This window comes from Diabrotica virgifera, chromosome 3 (genome assembly GCF_917563875.1).
Source record: "Diabrotica virgifera virgifera chromosome 3, PGI_DIABVI_V3a".
In the NCBI taxonomy this organism is placed as follows: Eukaryota; Metazoa; Arthropoda; class Insecta; order Coleoptera; family Chrysomelidae; genus Diabrotica; species Diabrotica virgifera.
The window spans coordinates 173,274,939-173,287,745 of record NC_065445.1 but is presented as its reverse complement, the minus strand read 5'-3'; the positions used below and the strand labels follow the sequence as shown (position 1 = coordinate 173,287,745).

The following is a 12,807-nucleotide window of genomic DNA, read 5'->3' as shown; positions in this document are numbered from 1 at the left end:
GTTCTCTCCAAACTAGACTTCGACACAAAAGGGATACAATGGACGTTAACCACACGCCTAAGTGATCTAGAATACGCCGACGATATCTGCCTGTTAGGACAAAGGTTCCAGGATGTGGCCGACCAATTGGAAACACTATCCACTGAGGCCAATAAAATAGGTTTAAAAATCAATATTGGTAAAACCAAATCCATGAGAATAAATGCAAGGAACAACACGCTATTCAATATCGACAACAAGCAGATTGAAAATGTGGAAAACTTCACGTACCTTGAAAGTGTCATAACAGAAAGCGGAGGTACAGAAGACGATATTCGTATGAGGATACGAAAAGCTCAACAAGCATTCAGCATGCTTAATATTGCTTAACCCTGTTTGGAGGTCTGGGGAATATACTACAAGGACAAAGATCCGAATATTTCAGTCAAATGTTATGTCTGTTCTCCTCTATGGATGTGAAACCTGGAAAGTGACAAAATCCCTTACAGACAAATTGCAGGTCTTTGTTAACAAATGTCTACGAAGAATTGTTATTTATTAATTTATAGTATGTATTCCAATATTAACTTACTATACATACATTTATTATCTGTTAGATATACTTAGGTCCATTTTCCAGATGTAAAAATATCTAATAAACGCAATATTGATTAAATTAAAAATAAAAAAAGTAAAGTTAGTATGGGATTCGAACCACGATTATCAGCGTTCTGAACCAAAGACCATTTCTCGTCACCACCAGCTCGAACCGTCAAAACATAATATTCGATAAAGTGGGATAGTCACGTCGTCGATATTCCCCTTGAATTAGAAAGAGACTACCGACCAAATATAGGTATATATAATATAGCTCAACAGGCCTTAAAGGCCCATGGCTTGGAATTTCTCAACGGTTTTTCTCCATTTTCTCCTGTCCTTGGCCGCAGTTCTTCAATTTGATATCCCGATTGTTTGCAGGTCTTCCTTACATGCTTCTAGCCACTTTTTCCTGGGTCGTCCTCTTCTCCTCTTTCCTTCCCCTCGCAGCAGCGAGTCCTTTGCCCACCTTCCGTCAGCCATTCTCGCAAGATGACCTAACCAACTTAGTCTCTTTGTTCTGACCATCTGGCTTGTTTTCTGGTTTCCGGTACAGCTATCTGATCTCTGCATTTGTTCGTCTCCTCCAAACGTCTTCATCGTTTTTTACTCCCCCGAATATCTTCCTTAGGACACTCCGCTCCCAGACGTTCAGCATATTTTCTTGGTTTTTGTTCATGACCCATGTTTCGCTCCCGTAAAGAACTGTGGGCTGGATCACTGTTCTATAGAGTCTTAATTTTGCCTCTCTGGAGATGTTTTTGGCTCTTAGTAGTTTGTGTAGGGCTCCGACTGTCTTTCTTCCTCTCGAGATTCTTTTTTCAATTTCCTGGCTTTCTTCTCCTTTACTTGTTAGCGTTACTCCAAGATACTCAAACTCCGTCACCTTTTTGAAGCAATACTCTTTATTCTCGTTGTTTGTGGTAGTTTTCGTTGTGTCTTCATCTGAGGTCTGTCCCATTTCCATATACTTTGTTTTTTGCTCATTAATTCTCAATCCATACTGCTTAGCCTTTACTTCAAAGAGTTTGAAAATCCTCAGCAGTTCCCTTTCCGTTCTTGCCATTAGCACTACATCGTACGCAAAGGCCAGAACCTGGTTTCTGTTGTCAAAGATCATACCTTTCGTTCGTATTCCACTCTCTCTCAATATCGCCTCCAACAAGAAATTGAAAAGTACTGTGGACAGCGGATCTCCCTGCTTTAATCCCCTTTTAACTTCAAATTTTTCTGATAGGCTTCCTTCTATCCTTACTCTGTTGTCGGTCTTCACTAAGGTCATTTTTACGAGTCTGATCATCTTTTCCGGAATTCCAAGTACTCTTAGGGCCTGGTACAAACGCCTTCTTATCACAGAATCGTAAGCTTGTTTGAAATCTATAAAGAGGAGGTTTAACTTTAACTGTTGCTCGTATGTACTGCTCTGAATCATTTTCAATACGAATATTTGATCTATGGTGGATCTGCCCTTTTTGAATCCTCCCTGGTATTCACCAACCTGCTCGTTTAAGTGCCTTTCCAGTCTGCTTCTTACGACTCTGGCGAGTACCTTATATGTTACGTCTAGGAGAGTGATACCCCTATAGTTTTCACACACTGCTCTATCTCCCTTCTTATGAATGGGACATACTATGGCCTCTCTCCATACTTCCGGCATTTCCTCTCGCTCCCAGATTTTCGTCAACAGGCTACATACTCGCGTTATAAGTGCTTCTCCCCCATGCTTGACCTTGATTAATTCTGCAGTAATACCATTGCTACCTGCACTTTTGTTGTTTTTCATACTATGTATGATTTCTCTTATTTCTTCCCCGGTTGGAGTCTCTACTGTTTCCACCGGGCCTCTGACTTCGTCGGGGACGTCGTCGATACTCCCCTTGAATTAGAAAGAGACTACCGACCAAATAGCCTCATTTATCTCTGTCGCAATCGTCACCCATTTTAAGATGGCAGGGCGCAATCTAGAGTATTATATATCTATGGTATGCGGCGTATGCGGCATATGTGATTGTGGTTAATCAGGTACTTCTAAAATCTATGATCGTATATGTAGTATGTAGACAACACAGAAAACAATTATGAGCATAGCCTAGATTATTATACATGCACAGATCTACCGTTTTCGTGATAATTTTATTGTGTCTCAAATTTTACAGACAGACATTCTGGATCTGGATTTAGATTTATTTATATTAAACCTGCTGACATCAAAGAATCTAAAATTCAAGATACACTACACTGCACACTGCTATCTCTGTTAAAACTAGTTAAAAGTTTATACGCACAATGTTTTTATTGGCACACATGCACATATTATTATGCTTTGGCACAAATAGGTTTACCTATTTTCTATTTTATTTTTCTCTCGAAAATGTAGTCAAAAATATTTATTTTTTGGACAATCTGCTGAAAGATATAGGGATTTTCATTCACAGTCATTTGTTTCGAACCAGTGATGTGGAAGGGACCAGGGAGAAATAAAAACAGCAGCGCCCCTATGTGTGTGCATCCAGTAATCATCCAGTAATGGTCCAGTTCCAGTTGGTAAAAAGAAAGCACCCATGAGACAGTACGATGTTGGCAGTCCTATGTAAAGAGTAGCAATCGACACTGCAGGTCCATTTCCAGAAACCGATGCTGGAAATAAATACATCCTGGTAGCCATGGATTATTTTACGAAATGGACCGAGGCCTATCCATTACCAAATCAAGAAGCTGCTACCGTTGCGGAGGTAGTTTTTAAAGAATTCTTCAGCCGATTTGGTGTTCAGTTGGAGATCCACTTCGACCAAGAGCGAAACTTTGAGTCAGCTCTTTTCCAAAACATTTGTAAATTGATTCGTGTCAATAAGACCAGAACGACACTCCTGCATCCTTAATCAGATGGAATGGTCGAGAGGATGAACCGAACGATGGGTAAACACTTATCCAAAGTTGTATCTGAACATCAGCGATATTGGGACCAGCATATTCTTTTATTCCTGGTGGCCTACCGCTCGGCCTACAGGTCAGTCACCAACCTGCCTGATGTTGGGTCGTGAAGTTCGTTTGCCCTGCGACCTAGAGTTTGGCTGCAGACCTTCCGAGGAACATGTTGCGGGCGACGAATACGTCGACCGCCTGAAGTTACGAATGAACAACATTCATGAACTTGCACGACAACACATCCAAATAGCCAGTGACAGAATGAAAGATCAATATGATTCTCGATGCAAGCATGAAAGCTTCGAAGTAGGTGATCTTGTCTGGCTTTATAATCCACAACGTCGTCGAGGTTTGTGTCCTAAACTAGAAAGACAATGGGAAGGTCCGTATGAAGTTAAGAAGAAAATAAATGACGTAATGTACAGAACTAAGAAGTTGTCAAACGGTAAACCAAAAGTTATTCATTCACATAAATCGTCTTGCACCATACGCTGGCTCAAATGAAACAGAACCGAGTCCTCCAACAGGAGATGAAAGATGCTGCACAACCAAGTTTTAAGGAATTTATGTCAAATTACGCAGAGAGAAAGAGTGCTAGATTCGGCGTGACCACAGAAGTTCAACAAGATCTGTTTATTGTTCCAGAAGACGTCTCTCTAGCCCACTGTGTCGCCCAAGATCTCGAGATGACTAAAGGAATCTCGCCCGGATTCAATAGAAAGTTCGGCCGCCTGGACGAGTTAAGAAATCAGCAACCTAAAATTGGAAGAGTACTGCGATTGAAAGATGGTCCTCGATCTTTGCTGTAGGTATATGGTAACCAGAACGTCTTATACGGACACGCCCAGCTACGAGAACATATGGCGTGCTCCAACTAATTTGAAGAAAATCGTGTGTAATTATGACATCAAAAATTTGGCTTTACCAAAAATAGGCCATGCAGTAGAAAATCTGGATTGGAAGATTGTGAGAAGCATGCTTGAAGTGATCTTCAGAGAAGCCTGCGTACGAATTACTGTGTGTTGCATTAACCCAAGGATGTCGTACCCTTCAAAGACAGTAGACTGTTACTTCTTCTTGAGGGGTGTATGCAGAGCTGGAGAATCCTGTAGATTCTGCCATCCTGGGCCTTCATCTAGAGTTGCTGATCGGGACGCTCAGGTCTTAAGAAGGGAGCAGTGTGAGAAATTACCGACCGCAAATAACAAGTTCCGTCTCGACAGCTCGTCACGTAAGGAGACATCTGTAACAATGACTCACCGAACGAGTGAGGAAACGATTTCTCGTGAATATTCGACAGTCAAGGCCACGGATTACTAGTGATGGGCGGTTTCGTTTTTCTGGAACGTTCGAGAAAATGTCTGGTATTTTGTATTCAATATACAGTATGGTGAAGATGAAAGGAATAAATTCGTTATTTCGTAAACCGGCGATTTTAAGGAAAAATCTTAAAACAGGTCGATTTTTATTTTAAAATTATGATATTTTGACATATATGTTATACTAGTGACGTCATCCACCTGGGCGTGATGACGTAATCGATGATTTTTTTAAATGAGAATATGGGTCGTCTGCTAGCTCATTTGAAAGGTTATTCAATTATCTATTCAGTAATATAAATATTTACATAATTATTTATACAGGGTGTCCAAAAATTTTTTTAATTAAATTATTTGACAAAAAAGAAGGATGTATGTAATTTATTTAGTTCAAAATACATTTTACTGTTCGGTAAACAGAAAATAATATTTATTTAAGAAATAAACATTGGTTTTCTATTAAATTCAATGTTCAAGCCAGCTCCCGCCAGCCACTTGCCTCTTGGAAGTTTGAACATTTAGTTTAAGCGAAAAGCAATGTTTATTGTGAAATAAACATTTTTTTCTGATTTGTGACAGCAGTAAAATGTATTTTGAATTAAATAAATTACATACATTCTCCTTCTTTTTGTCAAATAATTTAATTTAAAAACATTTTTTTTACACCCTGTACAAATAATTCGAATAGAGAATTACATAACCTTTCCAATGAGCTGGCACACGCCCCCTATTCTCATTTAAAAAAAATCATCGATTACGTTATCACGCCCAGATGGATGACGTCACTAGTATGCCATATATGCCAAAATATCATAATTTAAAAATAAAAATGAACCTGTTTCGGGATTTTTCCTTAAAGTCGCCGGTTTACGAAATAACGAATTTATTCCTCTCATTTGCACCATACTGTATAAGGAACGAATTTTGTAAATAGAGTTAGTCTGTAAAATAAATTCGTCTGGACAGTTATATAAATAAAGTCGTATATAAATACGAACCGCTAGTTTCATTAAAATTATAAGTTATTACAGTAAATATTGCTACACTATTCACGACGCTTTTAGAAACACACTTGTAAGAAGGCAGATCTGAACGAATATGGTTGTGTTGCCAACATAAATGGAGAGAAACTCAGTCATTTGAGTTTCGCAGATGACATCGTCCTTATAGCCGATCGTATAGATGATGCAATAATAATGTTAAAAAAATTATATCACGCTTACTTAGAGGACGGCCTAAGGATTAACATGAACAAGACGCAAATAATTACTAATCTGGTGCTAAATCGTAATGTTGTTGATGGAAGGAATATTGAGCAAACTGCTTCTTATAAGTACCTACCTACTTGCGACATGAAATTCGGTTGGGCGGGCAGAGATAACCAGACATGTGAGCTCCACGTCGCATAGGATAAGCCTGGGCAGCGTTTGGTAAATTAAACTATGTATTTAAATCTGACTTGCCTATAGACCTCAAAAGGAAAATCTTTGACCGGTGTGTGTTACCTGTACTCAAGTATGGAGCGGAAACACTAACACACATAAAAAAGGTAGTGAACAAGATTCGCGTAACTCAGAGGGCTATGGAGCGTCAGATGTTGGGTGTCTTCCTGAGAGACCGAATCCCAAACAGACGCTGTCAAAAGAATCGCATCGTTAAAGTGGAACTAGGTAGGACACGTCGTCGGATTATCAGACAACCGATGGACAAAAGCAGTAGCGTACTGATAGATCCGCGGGCCCTGGTTCCAGTTATGATGCGGGCCCCCGCCCAATAATGCGCCCCCCCAATTATGCGGGCCCCCCGCCCAATAAAAACACACATTTTATATTAAAAGTTTTTAATAAACATTAAATATAAATCGTCATATATTTTTTATAAAAACTCAGCTAATTTAAAACAGTAAATTAATATTAATGCTATCGTTTTTCATACCAACGGAAGTTCTGATACGTATTAGTTTATACACTATAAAGTATAATATACTAAAAGTATATATACAGTATAACAATACCTGTTAGTTCAGTTGTCCTTACTTTTGTTTTAGACCAGGGCGCATCTGTAAAAATATTAGTACATTTGGACGTTGAGAGGTGACTCAAATTTATTTTTTTGCAGAAATTGCTTGAAAATAGTTCAAATAATAATATTTGAGTTATCCTTCTACTCAAAAAGGTCAGGAACATTGTTTAAATAATTAAAATATCAAAAAATGAAGAAAAAATTCGATTTTTTCTTCATTTTTTGATTATAACTTTAAACATATTCATTTCCGAGAAAAGTTGTAGTGACATAAAAGTTGCGTAATTAAATTTCCTACAATATAGGATTGGTTAAAAATTTTAAAAATTGTCACCCTTATTGCAAAATAGCAATAATTGCGAAAAAACCATAAAACTACAACTATATTATGCTACACTTAGGACCTACATATTTTACCTAAAAAACTTTATGATATAATAAAATAATACTCTGTGAATTTCAGTAAGACCGGGTCAATAGATTTTGCAAAATAAATTTTGCAATCCCGCTTTCGCAAAATAAATTATTTTTTCCAAATGTTACAGGACCGAAAATAAAGCAAACAGCAAGTTGAATATTTTACTACTTATAGAATACTTTACCTTTCATCTGCAATTTACAAAATTAAAATCGGATAATTACCACGACGTCAGGAATTTTTTTAAATAAACAATAATTTTTGGTGCTACGCGCAGGACAGCGGATACGTTTGCTCTGATTGGGCATTCCAATGACCTTTGATAATTATTGATACATTTTAATTTTTAGTACATTTCGATATAAATAAATAAATTTGTTTATTGCAAAATAAAAACACATACTCTGTCTTTTGAAATAACACTTTTTTTAGCAATTTTTTTGCTTTTTTTCTTTGTTCATATATTTTAATTTAGAGAATAAAAGGTTATTATTTTTAAACATATGCAATTGTTTAAACAATATTTCACAAACAATAATCAAATTAGTTTGGTTTTTGTGGAACTAAAATATTAAAATACAACAAACTATAGAGGAACAAAATATAGAGGAAGAAAATAATATAATAGATAAAGATTGAAAGAAATTTTAGTGGAAATCAACTTGTGTGAATCGAACACCGCTGTCCTGCGCGTAGCACCAAAAATTAATGTTTATTTAAAGAAATTCCTGACGCCGTGGTAGTTAATCGATTTTAATTTTGCAAATTGCAAATGACAGGTACAGTACCTACTCTTCTATATGCAAAAAAAATTCAACTTGTTATCTCCTTTATTTTCAGTCCTGCGACATTTTGAAAAAATGAATTTTTTTTGCGAAAGCTGGATTGCAAAATTTATTTTGCAAAACCTATTAAGCCGATCTTAATGAAATTTACAGTATTGTTTTATTATATTATACAGTTTTTCTGGAAAAAATATGAAGGTCCTATGTGTAGCATGAATGGTTGAAAACGTAAAATGCGAATACTTGTTTTTTTATGGTTTTTTCCTCCATTTATTGCTATTTTCAACAAGAGTGACAATTTTTAAAATTTTTAACCAATCCTGTGTTGTAGGAAATTTAATTACGCAACTTTTATGTCAGTGCAACTTTTCTCGTAAATGAATACTTTTAAAGTTATAATCGAAATACGAAGAAAAAAATCGAATTTTTCCTTAATTTTTTGACATTTTGATTATTTAAACAATGTTCCGGACCATTTTAAGTGGGAGGATAACTCAAATATTATTATTTGAGTTATTTTCAAGCAATTTCTGCAAAAAAATAATTTGAGTCACCTCTCAACGTCCAGCTCAAAACAGATGCGCCCTAGACTATTTATATTTATTTCAGTTATCAAGAATTATTACTTAAAAGTAAAAGCTAAAGAATGATGATGCTATAAATACAACCAAAAGAAGCATCTTTCGTCGAGGTAATTGTCTTGGGATTACGGATTAGGCATTTTTATAACCTTGCCAAATGTATAAAACTTGCAATGACTGTGTCAATTTGCAAAATTTTACAACTTTCTAGTTTACAACTAATTCATGAAACGTGCAGATATAAATATAAGTTTTTGAGTTAAAAGGTACCTACAGGCGGTAATTCTTTACATGTGTTGAAACCAGAACTTGCTCACTTTCTTTTAGTAGGTAAAACAAGTACAGAACCTTCCAAAAGTTAGTTTTCCTTGTGTCTATTATTAATTTTGTTTTCAAATTTTTTGATAAATAGGTATTCTTCGTTTTTATTTATAAATAACTACACAAAAATAAAAATTTATTAAGAAGTTACATTTTCTATTGTGTACTTGTGTAGTGAGCAAAGAGCGTGCTAGAGCGGGCCCCTGCGGGCCCGGGTCCTGGTTCCGCGGAACCATGCTCAGAACGCCACTGGACAAAAGGTATTGTCGGGTGGATGCCACGACAAGAAGTACTACGGAGGGATGGCCACCAACCAGATGTACCGACGATCTGAAGCGTAATGTTATTAACTGGATGCAAGCCGCACAAGACAGATACAGATGGAAAGAGCTGAGGGAGCTTTATGCCCAGAAGTAGACGCATAAAAGTTGATGATGATAAGAGAATACTAAGGTAGATAGCAGATGTAGCAGGACGACAACAAACCAAGTTTTTGTTAAAAAAAAATGAACATGATTTGATAGTACAAAGTAAAGTACTGGTTGAAGCGCAGTTGCCAATACTACTTCACAATTAGTCTATTCGGTAGGGATACACCGGTCACGGATTAATAAAGAAACAAACGAATCGGCAGGTCGATTGTAATATTTTAGGTATACCAGTAACATAAGCGTATACTTCGGGTGCGTAGAGGGCCAATATCTATTTAATTATTGAATTTTTAGTAATTTTTTGATTAAAATTTAATAAACAGGATAATTTAAGGAAAAATAATAAGATAAATAATAAAGTACAATGCACCTTCGTTAGAAATACGTTTCTTAGCAAAAACTTAATACTAACTTAGGAGTAAGATTATGCAAAACACCTGACTAGAACATTTTCCCGAGCAGATGCGTACTCTCTATACAATATGATTTCAAAATTGCCGTAATTAAATTATCTGCGCAAAAATTTGACATGCACCTTTTAACGCAGTTTTTTATGCTCTTTTAAAATATACAATCAAATTTTCAAAATTTCAATATACAGGGTGTTGGTTCAAGGTCACAATTACTTTGTATTTTTTTCTTAATCCAGCCCTGGATTTTTCTTGTTATCAGTAATGGGGTCGTTCAAATGTGGTAAACAAGTATTGAATATTTTTAAAATGAGTATTTATTCATTAACTTTAATAATTTATAACTAAAAGTTAATAATATCTGCTTTTTAATGTCAAAGATCTTAAAAAATTCAATATAATTTCAAAATTATAGTCATAAAATTGTCTGGCCGAAAAATTGAAGCGAACAATTAAACTTACTTTTTTGTGCTCTTTTCAAATATGCAAACAGATTTTCAAAATTTCAATATACAGGGTGTTGTTTTAAGGTCACAATTACTTTATAATTTTTTGTTAATCCGGACCTGGATTTTTCTTATGGTTAGTATGTCGGTCGTTTGGGTTTTGAATGAGACATATGTGTACCAAATATCAAAAAAATATACAGGGTGGTTCTAAAGTTATGGCTTAGGAAAGAAATGGGCAAAATCGATAAAACACCCTGTAACTCGGTTATAAAAGTCGGTAGGGCAAAAAATGTAATATATCTAGAACCGGCTCGGTGACCTCTATTCACCAGTAAAGTATTTCCGTTTCCCAATGAAACACCCTGTATAAAACCATTTTAGAGATTAAATTAAAACATCAACAATACAGCAACGTTTAGCCTTCTACCTTTTATAAGTTATAATTTGTTTTATTTTTATTATATTGATATTCATGCAACAATTAATATTAGGTATATTGATTTTTGGCTACGGATAATGAACTGTTATAAAGAATCATGAAATTATGTCGTTTAGGCTTCTGAGGTTATACAAACACCTAAAATTTAAAATTATTTGATTTATATAAGAACCCCCTCAAATAAAAAATTACTGCGCCCATGTGTAAATAGTCAAACTACAGCGGACCAGTAAATTCTTTCATTTCTTTCTTAATCCGTGACCGGTGTAAGCCTACCGATTTAGCATATGCCGAGCATGTGGTTTTATAAATAAGATCAGAAGGAGAACTTAAGGAAATTAATTACAAACTTTTAGAAACTGGCAAAAGAGAGTGAAATAAAAATAAGTAAGACCGAGACCAAATCGAAATACATATCAATGGGAAAAACGATAAATTAGAGAAATTTGGAAATTAACATAGAAGTAAAAATATTTCGAACTTTCGAACAGTGAGCTAATCTTATATTTAAAGTAAAAATCACAAATTGTAAAAATGACCATCAAGAAATAAACAGCTGTAAGGAAAACCATAAAATAAAAAACATATCATGTATTTATAATATACAGGGTGTAACAAAAATGCAGGTCATAAATTAAATCACATATTCTGGAACCAAAAATAGATCGATTGAACCTAATTTACCTTAGTACAAATACACAAAAAAGTTACAGCCCTTTGCTTTGAAGTTACAAAATAAAAATCGATTTTTTTCCATATATCAAAAATTCTTAGAGATTTTTTATTGAAAATGGACATGTGGCATTCTTAATTATAGTGAAATTTGTGCACCTCATACAAATTTTATGGGGGTTTTGTTCCCATAACCCCCCTAAACTGTTTTAAGAGATAAGGAATTTTTATCGAGATGTGGCTTTTTTTAATATGGTTCAAAATATACCTAAAAATGTAAATTATAAATATATTTTCATATTATTGTCAGGTCTCTATAATCGTACTAACAATTGTACAAATATGTGGTGGATTTGACAAAAATATTCAAAATATCTCGATAAAAACTGGCTTTGCGAAAAAGTTTGCTAAGAGGCAAAAAAGTTTTAAAAATATTGTGTTAAACTAATGGCACCACAATAATAATTTAATTGGAACGTACACAAAAGTTGGGGGGGGGGGGGGGGTTTAAGGGAACAAAACCCCCATACAATTTTTTATGGGGTGCACAAATTTTACTATAATTTTTTGTTAAGATTTTCCTGCCATAAGAATGCCACATGTCCATTTTCAATAAAAAATCTGTAATAGTTTTCGATATATTGAAAAAAATCGATGTTCATTTCGTAACTTCAAAGGGCTGTAACTTTTTTATGTGCATTTTTGTACTAAGGTAAGTTAGGTTCAATCGAACTATTTTTGGTCCCAGAATATGTGATATAATTTATGACCTGTATTTTGTTACACCCTGTATATTATACAGGACTTTGTGACAAATTATCATCCTGTATGTATAAATAAATAATATATCACATATTAATGTATGAAATATTAATATTTTTTGTAATCAAATAATTGTACATACCATAATCATTGTGAAATTTGTAAAATGCGACAGAAATGAATAACTGTAATCAGGATCAAACATTGGATATTCTGGATTATCTCCAAGAAAAGTTTGATAATCCATGATCTGAGTATCACAAGAACATTTTTGTCATCCTAAAGTAGTACATGCTCTGGAATATACGGTTAGGCACTTCTGTTATTAACCACTATAATAGTACTAAAATATCTATGTACTTAACACACCAAATATGTATATAACTTTCTAATGTTTATCGCTGTTGACAAAATTATTGTAGATTCAAAGTTCAGTAAATTTTAATATTTGTAAGTTCTATTGCACTTTCTAATTGAAACAAGTATAATTTTATTGATGAGACTTTAATTTGTAGGCTTTACATGATATAAACTGGTTTATATTTAAAATATACTAATATTACAGGTAGGTAATAATTACATTTTAATTTATTTTAAAGGAAACAATTATCGATAAAAAATGGAAAATCAAATAAAATAGTTATTTATTATATGAGGGGCAAAAATGGAAAAAAATTCACCGACTAGATGGCATGTG

At 34.6% G+C, this 12,807-nt stretch overlaps 1 protein-coding gene across 1 annotated transcript in view; it reads right to left on the bottom strand.

The window, feature by feature from the left end:
• The window catches only part of LOC114334840 (gem-associated protein 5), a 284,268-nt gene extending 271,770 nt beyond the window's left edge, over positions 1 to 12,498 (bottom strand). The window contains exon 1 of the mRNA XM_028284946.2: positions 12,253 to 12,498. Within this exon, the coding sequence (XP_028140747.2) occupies positions 12,253 to 12,357 (105 nt within the window). The 5' untranslated portion in view covers positions 12,358 to 12,498. The remainder of the gene's footprint in view (positions 1 to 12,252) is intronic.
• Between the last annotated feature and the right edge of the window lie 309 nt (positions 12,499 to 12,807).